The sequence below is a fragment of the Sorex fumeus genome, unplaced genomic scaffold (genome assembly GCF_029834395.1).
Source record: "Sorex fumeus unplaced genomic scaffold, SorFum_2.1 ptg000037l, whole genome shotgun sequence".
Taxonomy (NCBI): Eukaryota; Metazoa; Chordata; class Mammalia; order Eulipotyphla; family Soricidae; genus Sorex; species Sorex fumeus.
Window position 1 is genome coordinate 8,749,470 of NW_026606094.1, and position 16,817 is coordinate 8,766,286.

Genomic DNA, 16,817 nt, shown 5'->3' on the forward strand with positions numbered 1-16,817 from the left:
TTAGCATGATACTCTCCATGTTGATCCACTTATATGCAAATTTCATGACTTCATCTTTTCTAACAGCTGCATAGTATTCCATTGTGTGGATGTACTTAAGTTTGTTTAACCGGTCCTCTATTCTCGGGCACTGGATTTTTTCCAAATTCTGGATATTGTTAACAGTGCTGCAATGAACATACAAGTGCAGATGTCATTTCTACTATACTTCTTTACATCTGCTGGATATATTCCCAGAAGTGGAGCGAGGAAAGCCTCTTTAACAAATGTTGCCGGCAAAACTGGGCAGCCACATGCAAAAAAATGGACTCAGAACTCTTACCTAACACCATGCACAAAAGTCAGATCAAAAAGGATTAAAAACCTCAACATCAGACCAGAATCCATAAGGTGCATTGAAGAAAAGGTTGGCAAAACCCTTCACGACATTGAAGCTAAAGGCATCTTCAAAGATGACCTGCCACTGACCAAACAAGTGGAAACAGAGATAAACAAATGAGACTATCTTAAACTAAGAAGTTTCTGTACCTCAAAAGAAACAGTCACCAGAATACAAAGACAGTCTACAGAATGGGAAAGGATATTCACTCACTATCCATCTGATAAGGGGTTCTGATAAGGGGTTGATATCAAGGATATACAAGGCACTGGTTGAACTCTCCAAGAAGAAAACAACCAACCCCGTCAGAAAATGGGACAATGAGATGAACAGAAACTTTCTCAAAGAAGAAATCCAAATGGCCAAAAGGCACATGGAAAAATGCTCTTCATCACTAATCATCAGGGAGATCAAAACAATGAAATATCATCTCACACATCCAAAAGAACAGAAGTAATAGGTGTTGTCATGAATGTGGGGAGAAAAAAGACTCTCCTTCACTGCTGGTGGGAATGCCGACTTGGATCAGTCCTTTTTGGAAAACAGTATAGACGTTTCTCAAAAAATTAGAAATTGAGTTCCCATTTGACCTGGAAGATCAAATTTGAACAGAGGTAGGAGTTAGAGAGGTCACGCCTACCTTGAACAGAAAGTAGATGTGTCTTCTACGTATACTATAACACAGGAGAGTGATACAACATGCACTTTTCTCTTCTGGATATTGGATGCAAATTCTTTACACCATAATTTTCATAATATTCTGCACTGATAGACCACTTGTAACATTAGGTCAGAAGAGAATAATAAAAATAAATTTTAAGTTGAGAGATCCTGAGAAGCAGAGTTGTTGAAGGTACATCTACTTGGAAGTAAAGGTTACTCTTACATAGCAGCATGTATGCTGTAATTAGTTTGGGCTAATTAGTGTAATTTGCATTTTCAGGTTTGCATCTATACAAATCAAGTCAGATGAAGAGTAATAGAAATAAATTTTAGCTTTTACAGAGATTCTGAGAAGCAGGATTGTTGGGTATATTATTTGGAAGTGACCATTACTCTTTTTCACAAACACATATGCTATAATTAGGGCTAATTAGTATAATTAATACACATCTACAGGTTTGTATCATTATAACTTTAGTATCTTCCACCATGCCTATGAGCTGTTGAGCATATGTTTAAATAAGTGATTAATATATAATAACAATGAATGAAAATTTCAGGAAAACAGACCTAGGTTCAGTATCATTTTCTGATCTGTTTTTCAGTAAGAGACTTCTTCCCTAAAGTGTGAGCTCTCCATTACATCAATCAAACATTCAACTAAGTGGCATTTAATCATCTGTTTTAAATGTTTTTTTTTAAGCATTCCTGTATTAGATTACAGGGCGCCAGGGGGCCAGGTGGTGGGTGTGACCCCCGCCTACTGGAATTTGGAGGATCTGGGTGGAGGATGCTCAACTCCAATCCGAGTAGGCTTGGAGATCTTGGCCCCGGAACCTGCGTGGCTTTGTCCCTCTGCCAGTACCTTCACGTGTGTGGAGAGTGGTCTCGGCATGGTGGTGGCTGGTCTTGAAGGTCTTTGGCTGCCAGAGCCCTGGTCGGGGTGGGGAGGAAAGCTCAACCCGCTCCCCTCCAAGGGACCCCGGCGAGGAACAGCCAGGCGCCGTGTAATCCCATCAGCGGCCAAGACTCGGAGACTATAAAATCCAGCTCCCAGACAAGACCAGTGCAGGCTCCTGCCCCTGCGCCAGGCTATCGAATGTAGCCTGCCCACAGGGCAGAGTCTGGCAAACTCCCCGTGGCGTACCAAATATGCCAAATACCAGTAACAATGATGGGTCTCATTCTCCTAAAGAGCCTTGAATATAATCTCAGGGCTAGGATGAAAGAGACGTTACTGGGGCCTGCTCGAGGCAATCGACGAATAACAGGATGATGAATGAATGAAATGTATTAGATAAAAAGTTGATCATAAGAGAATTATCTCATACTTATGTGTGCCTACTCCCCTGTAAACATACATATCCTTAGATTTTTCCCACTTTCATTCCATTTTTTAAGTTCTTACCAGTTTTCTTAAAAATCATTATAGATTTAAAAATTAATTACAATAATTTTGGTTAGGTGAAAAGAATGTGTATTAGCCTGCATAGTTCCTTTAAATAAATTTAAACATGTTTATCTCATTGGTGCATTACTATCTAACAATAGTTCTGATCTAGGTTTAGCATCTTAAAGTTTATCTCTTTGTTTAAAATGTTTAAAAATTTAAAAAATGGCTATTTTAACACGAGAAAAAAAATCTCAGCAAATAAAATATACTGTAAACAAAATCCAGACAGTAGCTTCTTACTATAATTTGTTGCTCTTATAATTAACAGGCTGAGGGGTGAAGTCACATTCAGTACCAGGGTTTGAACCTGGGATTTTCACATGCAAAATCATGCTCCCTAGCCCTTTGAGCTATCTCCCTGTCACAGCTATCTTTTTTTCTTTTCCTTTTCCTCCCTCCCTTCCTTCCTCTCTCCCTTCCTCTCTTCTTTCCTTCCTTCCTTTCATGGGAGTGCTATGAGCCCAAGACCTTGGGAACTGAGCCCAAGACCTGTCATATTTGGAAGGCACTTACTTGCTCTTCTGCTCTTAATAATATCACTGGTTCCTGATACCCCCGTTTTTGTTTCTTTGTTTTGGGGCCACACTTGGCTGTGCTCAGGGCTTACTCTGACTCTGCTTAGGGATCACTGCTGGTGATATTTAGGGGACCATATATAGTGTCAGCTGGTGTTATTTAGGGGACCATATATAGTGTCAGGTAATGAATGTAGTTGGACTGCATGCCAGGCAGGCACTTGACCTACTGTATCTTTTTTCTGGCACATGCTATATCTTCAGTTTACCTGCATGTTTTGGACACATTGGTCTGCTCTTTGCAACAGTTTCATATTTTCTATACAAAGGCTTAGCAAAGTGTCTTACAGACCTTAACTGCCCTGCTTGTGTTTACAAATAAGAATTTTAAAACATAGGCATCCTAAGGCATCTCTAAATTATTTATAATAGTAGCACTAAAGAGTTGCAGTGTTGAGAAACCAAATGATCCACATAGCCTAAAGTAATGGCTTAAAGTAAAATTAAGGATGAACTAATGAATAGTACGTGGAATCGGAAATTTCGTTCAAAGGTCACCAGTCTGTGACATTAGACAAATAACTTGACTTCACCTGTGAAACGAGAGGACTTTTTTTCTTTTGGAGAGAGGACTGATTTATAAATCCTACCCTGCATAGCACCCAGAATCTTCACTACACTTTGCAGGGGTAGACCTTTTTGCTGTATCTACATAGAATGTGCTTGCCTCTCAGTTTCTTCCTTTTATCACCTGTCTAGTGCTTTTTCATTTTGTACGTATTGTGTGACTTTTCTAAAGAGAAGTCTCAACTCTAGTAGGTTTTGCATTTTCTTCACAAACCAGATTTTTCCTTTATGAGATTTGTTGTTGTTACTAGTATCTGCCATTAGAACGCATTTCATGCTAGCAATATCTGTCTAATTAGCTTTTGCATTCAACCCTGCTTTTCTTTTTTTGATGGGTGGTGCAGGGCTCATTCCTAGCTCTGCACTCAGGAATTACTTCTGGAGGTGCCCTGGGGATCAAACCCAAATCAGCCACTGCAAGGTCAGCTTGCTGCAATTACCTCAGCCCTACTCCATCCTTATTAAACAATCTCTGTCCGTGGTAAGTATTTAAATATTAGGCAAATGAATATGCCTGGCACAGTAATTTTTTGAAATACCTACTAAGGCCCCAAAGATTTAGTTGTACTTGAGTCTTAAGACTGCAGCTGTTTTGGCCTATTCTGTTTTTTCACCATTGGGCTTCTATTTGGTATCGTTTCCCCCACTGACCCTTTTCAATGAGCTGGCTTTGTTCCTTAAAAATTTAGCTATTTCCTAAGGTGTCTTTAATGTATTGTTTTTAAGTGTCTACTTTTTTCTATTTTGTTTTTTCTTTTATTAATTTTTGGTTATTTTTTACAATAGGAATTAAGAGATAATTTTTCCAAGTCAAATTCCTTCTCTCCAGAGTGAATCATATTCGTTTTCTTATCCTTGATAATTTGCCACTTAGGAGTCTTGTGTTTATTTTTTTAAGTTGTTGCTTTTTTTTCCTAAAACAGCTTTTAAGGTTTTTTTTTTTTTTTTTTTTAGGTTGCTGTGTAACTAAGGTGTTGGTGTACTTTAATTTTTATTTAGAAAATGCTCCTTAAAACGAGAGAGCTCAACAAGTTGAGTACACACTTTGCATGCAGAAGGCCAGGTTAGATCCTGGATATTTGATGGGCCTCTGTGCTCTACCAGGTGCATCCCCTGAGCACTGAGCCAGAATTAGTCCCCAAGCACTGCCAGGTGTGGCCCCCCCCCCCCCATCACAAATTACTCCTTGAGATCACTACATAATTATGATAATCCGGCCATATTTTTCTTAAAATGTTTTACATCAGCATTTTATATTCAGAATAAAAATAGGACATTTCATGTAAATACTTCTTAGAGTATTTTAAACGTACTGAAAGCTTAAGTTTGTTATTAGAGAACCTGAGATAGATTTTCCCATTTCAGGCTTTAGAAACTTAAGAGACACACACACACACACACATACACACACACATATACACACACATACTTTCTCACTCTCAAAAATCTGACTTGTTTTGACTATAATTCCTAGACCGTTATACAAAGAATTCCTATTCATTATTCATGTTTGTAAATGTTTATGACATACTGTTTTCCTTTCTCTTTCTATATACGTGAATATTAATTTTTTCTGAATCACCTGTGTAAGTTGCTGATACAGTGTTGCTTTATAATATATACCTGAAGGTTTTGAAATCAAGGCTGTTCTCTTATTTGTTACAATACGGTATTGAAATTAAAACGCATTTTTTAGTTTAAAAATTTGTTTACGTGAACATAGTGTAGGTGAAATGAAGCATAGGGTTTGTAAAATGAGACTAAAATAGTCTATTTAATGGGTAATTAATCAGCACATGAGATTTTGCTCTTTAAAATAAAATAAGGCGTGTGATGTAGCAAAATTTTCACAAGGAGACATTTAAAGAAATACAAAGAAAAGGCAGTCATTTCAGCTTGGTAGTCATAACATTTTTGATTGTTGTAGAATCAGCCCAGGAGGAAAATGCCTGGCTAGATTAATCCTGGCATTCATCTTCCATTTTATTTCTACCCTTGACAAGGAAAGTTCTAAATGTGAATGTGTTGTTATAATAACTACTGAAATACCAGGTTACATACAGTTGCTCAACTTTTGCAAAATTTCTTTTCGAACTACTGGACTTAGAAGAAATAGATTTCTTTTCCTAAATAATTGTCCTTTGGTTGTTTTTCAATAATACCTTCTTGATTATGAAAGATCAGAAGTGATGAAGTTGCTTAGCTGTAATTACTTTAAAGGAATGAAAGGAATGTTTTTTGAAAACATAATTAAGGAGCTATCAATCTAAAGAGATAGTAACTTTTTATATTTCTACCCTGAGCATATTAGATGTTAGCCTGTAAAGCTACTTTGTAGCACTGTAGCACTATCCTCCCATTGTTCAGTGATTTGCTCAAGGGGGCACCAGTTATGTCTCCATTGTGAGACTTGTTACTGTTTTTGGCATATGGAATATGCCATGGGGAGCTTGTCAGGCTCTGCCATGTGGGCGGGATACTCTTGGTAGCTTGCTGGGTTCTTTGAGAGGGTGGAGAAATTGAACCCGGGTCAGCCACATGCAAGCAAACACCCTACCCGCTGTGATATCGCTTCAGCCCAAACTTTAGTAGTATGAGACTTATTAATATGAGAGAAATGGGCACATTCAGGCTGAAGGTAATGATTGTAAGGTTTTTTAAAAATTAGTTACTAAGTTAAGTTTATTATTATTAAATTTGTATAATTATATTAGAGATTGATAATGTTAATCATTTCTATATTAAAAATTATAAAAATATTTCCCAGTATTTTTCAAGCAGATGGTTATTATTTTATGTGTACATTACACATCCAGATAATAGTTTAGTTCTTTGGCAAGGGGAGTTTCATGATGGAGTATCAGATTCTCTAGCACTCTTTCTTTTACAAGTTGTTCTTGTTTTCTGTCTAAAATGTAAAATCAGGGAATTTTCAGATGTTTTTTGGTTCATAATACTCTTACTGCTTTTCTCTTTTGAAATGAGTATAGAATTATATCCAGATAATAGTTTGATTCTTTGGCAAGGGAATTTTTTACAATGAAATACCAAACTCTTTCAACATTCTTTTTCTTTCGTAAGTTGTTTTTGTTTTCTATCTAAAAAGTAAAATAGGGATTTTTAGATTTTTGGGAGGGAGGTGGTACTTAGTACTCTTACTGCTTTTCTTTTTGAAGTGAATATAGAATGTGCTGTAATTTAAATAAAATAATAGAGAAAAATTTGTGATTTGAAAAGTTCTTTATTTTGGTTTTCAGTACCTTTGGATAATATATACAAAATAAATTTTTCTGTAGTTGTCAGTGCTGTGGGTTTGCAGTCAGGAATTTTGGAATGGAGATTATTGAATTGGAGAAGAAGAGTAAAGATATGTTTTGAACAGACTAAAATAGTATGAGCTGGAAAATTGTGAAATTTTCATCTCCGGACTCTAATTTTACATATGACTTTATTGTCAATAAGGTTATCTATCATTATGCAGTCATAGTTAAATAACTCACAACATTGTTTACACATTTTCCTATGTCTTAACTAATTCAGTGCCCAGTATTTATTGAACTACTATGCCATATTTGCTTAATCACATTTACTTACTGAAGTTCTCTAAGGTGAGCAACTAAGTGACCATATGCAAATCACTTACTGTTTTTCTTTTACCTTACATCATCTTTTTAAAAATTATTGTTTTTGTTTTATAGTATAGAATTTCAACCTCTCCCTCCCCCAGGGGGTAGAAGCACCACACCCAAATGGTACTCAGTGCTGTCTCTGTCCTCATGGATCACTCTTTGCTATATGTTCAGAACAGTATGTGTTGTTTGGGATCCATCTGGGGACAAAAGGGTACAATGCAAATGCCTTACCCCCATATACTATATCTAAATCGCCTTGAATTCAAATTTAAGGCTATAGCTTAAAGGGTTTTTTTATCTTTCAATGAAGGAAATTTTATTTTTCAGGCTTTCATAAATTCAGTACCCATCATTACAATTAATTAGTACATACAAATCTTGTTTTCAGTTGATTTAGTACCTATACTAAAGTAGTTAGCTGTTCTATAGAAAGCAGTATTTACTATTACTCCTTTGCTTGGCTGTTTATTGGAAAGTGTATTGCAGTACAAAATCACAAATTGACTGGATTAGAATTTTTATTTTACTACTTATTCTGTATTTGTATTTGTCTGCTATAACCTTTGTTTTTTCTGGCATAAAAGTAGGTTATAAGAGGAACAAATTGGGGCTAGAGTGATAGCACAGTGGGAAGGGTGTTTGCCTCGCATGCGATCGACCCGGGTTCGATTCCCAGCATCCCATATGGTTCCCCCGAGCACCGCCAAGAGTGATTCCTGAGTGAAGAGCCAGGGGTAACCCCATAGCATCTCAGGGTGTGACCCAAAAAGAAAAAGAAATAAAGTAACACATTTAAGAAGGCTGTATTTTAAAGTGCTTAGTGTATTCCCCGATACATTATCAGAATGAGTATATGTTAGCTTTCAGTAATTACTTTAGTGTGATTATTGTTATTTACTACAAAAGAATTTCAAAAACTAGTAGCTTAAAATAAATGCTTCTCATCTCCTTTTTACTGTGAGGACAGAAATTTGGCGACAGTTTCATTAGATGTTTCTAGGTCATTGTTTTTGATGAGGTTATAATTAAGATGTCGACAGGGGCAGTGGTCATCTGAGTATTATTTTGAGTCTGATGGGCATGATTTTCTGTTTTACAGACTATGTCTTCAGCAGTGGTACAGTTGTATGTGGCAGATCGAAACTGTATGTGGTCAAAGAAGTGCAGTGGTGTTGCTTGTCTTGTTAAGGACAATCCACAAAGATCTTATTTTTTAAGAATATTTGATATCAAGGTGAGTTTTGCTCTACCTTTACTTTAGATAGTTTTCTCTATCAATTGTAACACAGTAGAGACCTCTTATCCTCTGTTTGATATTTAAATTGTATTTGTTATATTACAAAAATGAAAACTGGTTTTAGCTATGGACATAGACATGATCAGATGGGAATGAGCTTTAAACCAGAGTTTGAATTTTATTTTTCTACTTGCTTTACCACACATTAAAGGGGTTCTCGTGTTTTTGTTTTTAATACCACTGGATCTTGGGCTTCCTCATATTCTCTTCTTTTCTAATCATACTTTTATTTCATCCTGTTCACTATATATGAGCATACTTTGTCCTTTCAAGGAGCTATGAGAGTAACTGTTGTCTTAGATTATAGTGTTACTTACTTTAGTTCTGGCTAGAAGTGTTACGCAGTTCTAAAATAATGTAATTACTACCCATTTTTTCTTATGATTTTTCTGAGCATCTTTATATTTTCACAGCTTTGTATTCCTCACTTTCAAATATAAATAAATACTGATCTGGATTGGATATGTTGGGTATTTATGTCTTACAGTTACTGTATATGAAAAGTTTATCTTTTTGCTGAGTCGAAATCTCACATTTATTTTTTTAAAAATTTATAGCTATACAGTAGCTTACTTAGCTACATACAGACCTTTTTGCTTATGTAGTAGTTGTTCAATAAGATTATAATTAATAATCTCCAAAAGCAGCTTTAAACTCCGGAATATACTTATGGTCAGAAATACTGGAGTCAAATTGTTTCTCTTCTCTGGGCCTCACCTTATTTATTTGTAAAATAGATAACCATCTGTGTGTGTTGTAGTATTTCCTGAGATTGGATCAGATTTGAGTGATTGCACTTTCTAAATTAGTGTTATTACTATGCACTCCTCCATTCCCAAAGACAGCAGAGATAGGTGCATACCTCTGGGTTACTGTCAGTCACCTAAGTCCTAGGTTGTTACAGATAATATACGATAGTTTGAAAAAAGCCCCTAAGAATATTAGCATCACAAATGAGAACAGTGCTTAGAAATAATACACACTACACATACACACACACGAAGAAAGTTAATTCTGTTGTGACAGTCATGATGCGTGTATAGTATATTGGAAATAATTTTAAGTTGTGGTTTAGATAGGACTTCATATTTCAGAAGAAGACAATGATTATATTTCACTATCCACTTAATTTACAGTTGTGAGTAGCAGTTGTTGATTATATGCAGTTAGTCACCTTTAATACTAAAGTTAATTATATTGCTTTTGTTACAGTCATGTATACAACTATCATCTATAGATCATTTAGACCTAGTTCACCCTTGGTTCACTTTAATCATCTTTCTCTGCAATGATAGATGCTACTTAAGTTAGTGTTAATTATGAAGTCTTTTACTAAAGTTAGGAATGTAAAAGATTGTTAATAAGCAGTGCAGAAAAGGCATATCTAACCTTGACATTCAGAAAATTGAGGAAAAGATCAATTGATTTGCAAAAAATTGAAAATAACTTTTTTGAAACTGTATGAACTAATCAGTATATGCACAAAAGTAAACTCCTTCTGATGATCTAGTTAGTGATTGTTTTAGCTACATATTTGATCAAGTAATCCCAGTTGCAAGTTCCTGGCTAAAACTTTGTATATTGTCATAATATCATGTGGAAAAGTTTTTAGCAAAGAAAAATTATCAGTGCTATTTGTAATTATAAATTTACTAGTTAAATTTTATGCTTTTTTATGCTTTATATATATACGTACAAACAATTCCTTTAATACAGGTTGTCTGCTTTTATTCCTTATGATGATCTTTTTTTGGCAAGTTACGTTTTGGTAACTCTTATTTTTAACTTTTATCTAGGATGGGAGACAATTATGGGAACAAGAACTATACAATAACTTTGTATATAATAGTCCTAGAGGATATTTTCATACATTTGCTGGAGATGTAAGTCATATTTTTCCACTATTCCCTTGTTTGCTGTAATTGCATTTGCATTTGTATGAGTGTTTATGGGCGTTGTGTGTGTGTTATGCAATATAAATAACCTATCTTTAAAAATTCTGTTCCAGATAAAACAACAGAATTTGAGAAAATAGCTAAGATTTTTAGGGCCAAATAAGTTCTAAGCACTTGAATTATGCTTCCTAGTCACAGGCATAGTTTGATGTTGTTAGTTGAAATTTCTGTTTGTAACATGTTCTTATTAATATTTTTAAAAATCAGATATTTTACTTATAATTTTTACTTTCAAATAAATGATATATTGCATAGCCATAAAAATGCAAAAATGTCTGAATGTCTGTAAGTTTTAGCCAAGAAACATGTTAAGGTCAAGAGCTTTAAAAGATAACTACTGATCTAATTGATATGTAGAAATGTAGTTTATATTTTTATTCCCTGTGTGAATTCAGGCAAATAGTTTAATCTCTGAGCTTTAGTTTTCTTTTTTTAGGGCATTATATATTACTCATCAGATTATTTTGTGGAAAAGTAATTTATGTTCTAACAGTGCTAAAATCAGTAGATGAAGAAAAAAAATTTTTTTAAATGTATATGCATGTAGACAATGTCATGATTTCCATGTCACTAGTTCATAGGAATCTTGTTTGAGTTACTGGATTATGGTTGATTCTAATGTTTTTTGGTTTTTATATTTTTATTTCCTAAGTTTTACCAGAAAAGAAATGAAGGTTGGATTAGATGATAATTCATCTTTTAAGAAAATACTTACTTAAGCTGTTATTTTTCATCATTATTATGTGATTCAAAGAAACGTATAAAGTATGCAGTTGCAACGTTAACTAATATCAGTATGTTTCCTTATTTTATTGATTTAACCAAATTAAGATTGTAATTTGAAGAGACCTGTATTTACATTGTAAAATAAAAGAAAAGAATTAAAGATAGAATTGATCTACAATTTTTGCCATTTTGTTCTTTTTCTTTGTTTAGTTTTTGGGTCACACCCAGATGTAGGGCTTACTTCTGGTGCTACTCTGCAGACCATAATGTTATGCCAAAAATTGAACCGGGTTGGCTGTAGGCAAGGAAAGCACCTTACCATCTATAGGATTCTAGCCATGTTTTTGCCTTTTCTAATTTGGTGGGGGGGGGGGGGGGGGGAGAATCTTTTAAAAAATTGGTCTAAACAAAATTGAAGAATGATAGTTAAGGATCAAATTCACAGGCCAGAGACATTGTATATAACAAGTAGGATGTTTGCTATTTGCTTTAATATTTAATATTGTTTTTACTTATCCATCGTTTTGCCTTCCTGAGTCATTCAAATCTTATAAATTAAGTTCTCTTTTAATAAAGCTAAATTTCAAGGGGGGTTGTTTACCTTTCTGGTGGAAATATTTCAGACTTGTCAAGTTGCTCTCAATTTTGCCAATGAAGAAGAAGCAAAAAAATTCCGAAAAGCAGTTACAGATTTGTTGGGTCGACGACAAAGGAAATCTGGTAAACTTTTTTTTTTTAATTCTTAAAAATAGTAGCTATTAAAAACTACTGTTCATGTGGCAAACCTGACCTGTTCCCTACTTTTTTTGGGGGGGTCATACCCAGCGATGCACAGGGTTACTCCTGGCTCATGTACTCAGGAATTACTCCTGATGGTGCTCAGGGGACCATATGGGATGCTGGGGATCGAACCCAGGTCAGTCGTGAAAGGCAAATGCCCTACCAGCTGTGCTATCGTTCCAGCCCCTGCTGCCTACTTTTATAAATAAAAGTATTGAAATATAACTAAACTTACTGATTTACATACTGTTTGTAGCTGCTTTCTTGCATGGCTAGTCATCCCAGAGACTACAGGGCGCACAGATTGTGTGTCCATAGAGTCATGATGATATTGAGTATCTTTTCAGACTACAGTTCCATAAAGTAGAAATAAGTCATAAGAAGAAAGTTGGGAAGAACTTCTGACATTCAGAAACGGAGCAACATATTGGTCAATAACTACTGAAAGGAAATCGAAGAAGAAATAAAAAGATTCTTAAAACAAAGTATGATGTAGAAAAAAGTGTCAGAACTTAGGAAACACAGCTAAAGCAGTACTAAGGGAAACATTCATAGTAACACAGGTATATATAAAAAGTTGTTAGGAAGGATTCCTGTCTGTTATTGTGGAAGTACTTGAAGACTACGGGCAGGAAGTCTTTTGAAGACTTGCTAGATCTGCCCAGTAAACTTCCCTGAACCAAGGATTTTGTCCTTGGGAAGATTTTTTAATTTCTCAATCAGTTTCCTTTCTCACAATTGGTCTGTTAAGCTACCCAGCACATGGCATAAAAGATTCATAGAAATTTCTTAGAATCTTTTTTTGTACTGAGGTAACTGTTGTAATATTTCTCCTTTTCTGTCTTAATTCAGTTTACTTGGATTTTGTTTCTTTTTTTCTTCATGAGTCTAGCAAAGAACTTAGTGGCAAAAAAACCTACTACAGATTTGATTGACCCTTTGTAATGTTTTCTTGATTTCTATGTTAACTGACTTCTTCTCTGATTTTTAATTTTCTTTATAATTTGTTTTGGGCTTCATTTGTTTTTTTCTAGTTTGTCAATTCTTAGGTTATCAATTTGAACTTTTTCTTTTTTTCTTTTTGTTGTCCATTATTCTCAATCTTCATAGCAGGCAAAGTAAACTTTTAAAAATAGATGAGATCATGCAACTTACTCTGTGCAAAACCCTTGGAGGGGGTATCTCATATAAGACTTAGTGGAGTTCATGCCCAATTCAGTCAGCTAATCAGTGGCTGGATAAATAGCAGTATTCCTACATTTAAAAAAAAAAAAGACTTCTTAAACCTTTTTCCATTTGTTACTCCTTTTCACCAAAGAAATGGAGCATTGGTGAACACTGCCAGAAATACCTCAGATTCATTATGTCATTGATTTTGAATTAAATTTTTATTATTGGGTGTTCCGAAACAAAAAAATCTTATGCCAGTTTTTTTCTAGTCTCTGCATTCAATTTATGTAAATTTTATGGGGTTGTAACCCACAGTTTAAGAAGCTAGGATCTGTAGAATACTCACTGTAGTCTTTAATTACGCCATTTGGAACCCTACATAGTCCAGTATCTACCTGGTTTTCCTTTTAAGTTATATTTCATCTTCCTTTCGCTCTTTCTAGTCTCAGTAGGGTGCTCTCATATATTTTATTTAAATGTCCACTCACATGTCAGTTCTTCAGAGAAATCTAGTTTCTTTTTTTTTATTTAAGGAAGTAATAAAAGGACCAAGGTTGTGATCTAGCATAAAGCACATACCTTGCAATCGTGAGGCTCTCAGTGAAACCTTTTTTAACTACAAATATATCAATTTAAGATTAAGAGAGACTTTTGGTGAATTCATTTTTTATACTGATGTTTATATGATATATGTCTAATATTTTTCTTTTAATTTTTCTAACAGAGAAAAGACGAGATCCTCCAAATGGTAAGATCTTTGATAATTATGAATCTTAAAAAAAATTGGGGTTTATAGTTTTATCCTTGTAAAAATTGTATACATTAATAATACTTAATTCCTGGCCACATATTGTTCTTATGTTAAAATAAATAGCTGATGAGACTTAGAAATTACTGTTTATTGAAATTTTCTAGAATGACAAACTACTTAGGTAAAAAGTAAAGTAAAAAAAAGGCCCTCCCGTTGATCATCGATTTGCTCGAGCGGGCCCAGTAACGTCTCCATTGGAGACTTTGTTGTTACTGTGTTTGGCATATAGAATATGTCACGGGGAGCTTGCCAGGTTCTGCCCTGAGGGTGAGATACTCTCGATAGCTTGCCGGGCTCTCCAAGAGGGGTGGAGGAATCGAACTCGGGTCGGCCATGTTGGCTGCATGCAAGGCAAATGCCCTACCGCTGTGCTATCGCTCTTAGGTAAAAGATCACTATAAATTTTTTATTCACGATTGTTTAGAAATTGAGCAATTAACTCTTGAAGGAGATTAATTTGATTTGTTATATTTGTTCATTTTCTACTTTAATGTTTTTTATTTCAAAATATCAGTTCATACTGCTAATGACACATTATATGCTTTTTACATAATATATTATCCATTTTCAGAATTTAAATATAATTAAATATAAGTTAAAATATAATTTGAAAATTGTATTTTCTGTGGTGGTGTTTTAGAACCAATATTAGTTGTACATAATTCTCAGTTTGATAGTTAACAATGGAAATATTAATGAGTTTATTTCATAATATAGTGTACTATATTAAAAATTCAGTATAACAAGATAAGAAGGACAAAGTCCAGAATTCTAGAACAGACTGTCATTTTGACTCCATAGATCATTCCTAAAAATTGTGTGTGAAATTTTATAATAGTGTACTTCTTTTTACTGGAGAATAAGGATTCTTGACATTCATGATTTTAAAATGGTTTGGCTGATTAAGTGAATGTTAAAAACCATAGCTGCAAGTATTTGTGCTGGAAAATAGAACCAGTGCTTTTTAAAATCACCTAAGATCCTTATATCACAATTGGAATGTTTATTCAGGAAGACAACATAATACAGAGTTCTTAATATGTGATAGCAGTTGGTGAAAAAGAAACATACATTAAGCAGATAATATTACGTTCTGGTTTTACCCTTTTATTTTCTAATATAAAATGTATACTAATGTATACTAATCTTTTGCATTGTTAAATTATATTTACAATTGATGGTTTTAAAAATAAATAATTGAACTAGTAGTGCATTACCCATGTGCCTGCCTAGTATTGTGTATTTTAGCTTTTTTTTTATTTGAAAAATGTAATAGTGTTTTAAGCTTTCGTGGAAACCGTTAAGTGCTTAGCATAGTATTTATTCCATTAGGAAAAAAAACAATAACAGGTTATTTAATGCTTACTTAATCTCTGCCAGGAACTGCCCAGCAACCTTATGAAATAGATACTGTTATCCCCATTATAATTTGAGCAAACTATGGGTCATAAATGGGATCTTTCTTAAGGTCATATTGCTGTGAGTGGAATCATGTGGAACAGGATTCAATCTTGAACAATCTTACTGTGGAGTCTCCTTAATCTCTATGGTATATATAAAGGTAATTTTGAAAAAGCTGTTGAGACCTAGGTATACTAAAAGGTCTCACTGATAGAATTAGTATATTGCAGAGGTAAAGGAACCAGAACTGCTGAGCCAGAAGTCATTAAAATGCAATTTTAATGCAATGTTAGATGGTGTTTCTTGTTACTTAATATTTTCACAAAGTTATTATTTAGTGTTTTCTGGGGAAGGCTTCCTGAAGTGACATCCTTGATTGTAATTTAAGATTTTAAGTGTAGATGTTGTGCAAATAATACAATTAAACTTATTACAAAATACCTTGCTTAAAATATTTATGTACATATTAATCCATGAATGAGTAGAATTTATTTTGCCTTAGATTATTTTCTTGTCCCTACTAAGAAGGATCCTCTAAATGTAGTCTCTCTTCTCTGTGATTGCTCTTGGTTTCAAATCTTTAAAAATATCTTTAGTTGAATGTAACCCTGTGGTTCAGTGGCTTCAGATTATTTTCCATTAAATTGAGTTAAAATAGTATTCTTAAAAGATGTATTGTCAATATTTGTGGTCTCATTTATCTGCTTTGCTCAATTTTCTCACTGAAGTGAGTTTATTGTCATCTGAGCACTACTGTGTGGAGGTGGCATTACTTTTCAGCGTTTTGTATAATGCCACTAGGTGGCAGTGGACACCTAAACCACCTTGTGTCCAAATAGAGCTTTATCTCTATCTTTTTAAATTTTTGGTTTAGTTTGTTTTCTAATTCTACCTATTAAAAGGACACTTTATAGAAATAACACTCCTAAAATGCAATTCGGTGTCTTCCTCACTAACTCCTAATCACTACATCTTTCTTTTTTCTTATTGGTCAGTCTCACCTTTTAGTTTAGATGCTTTCCAATGGTTTGTTCTCAGCTTCATGACTGCTTGCCATCAGAGGCCTCTGGGCCACCTGTGTCTCAACTGTTTTACCCTGGTGAGAGTTCTCTGATTTTTATGTAATTAAAGGGAAGGCTTGAATACGTTTTTTTCAGTTTCAAAATTAGCCAGACATACTGTTCAATGAGAATATTAAAACTGTTAGGCAAGAGTTGTCCTTTTAGACAGTTGTCCTTAGATAATTTGACTGGTTTACTGAAAAGAAGGTAGTTAGGCTCCCTCCATTGTATATTTGCACAGTATGTATCCTAAGCATGAACATGATTGTATAAATGGAATGATTAAACTTTACCTTAGAAAGTGTTTTAAGAGTTTCCGTTACCTAATCTTCATGAGCTATTAAAAA

The 16,817-nt window shown here is 34.3% G+C and overlaps 1 protein-coding gene across 1 annotated transcript in view; it reads left to right on the forward strand.

The window, feature by feature from the left end:
• WASL (WASP like actin nucleation promoting factor) overlaps window positions 1-16,817 on the forward strand; it is a 62,193-nt gene that overhangs the window by 23,926 nt on the left and 21,450 nt on the right. The window contains exons 2-5 of the mRNA XM_056118198.1: window positions 8,369-8,503; window positions 10,363-10,449; window positions 11,871-11,967; window positions 13,922-13,945. Of these exons, the coding sequence (XP_055974173.1) occupies window positions 8,369-8,503; window positions 10,363-10,449; window positions 11,871-11,967; window positions 13,922-13,945 (343 nt within the window). The remainder of the gene's footprint in view (window positions 1-8,368; window positions 8,504-10,362; window positions 10,450-11,870; window positions 11,968-13,921; window positions 13,946-16,817) is intronic.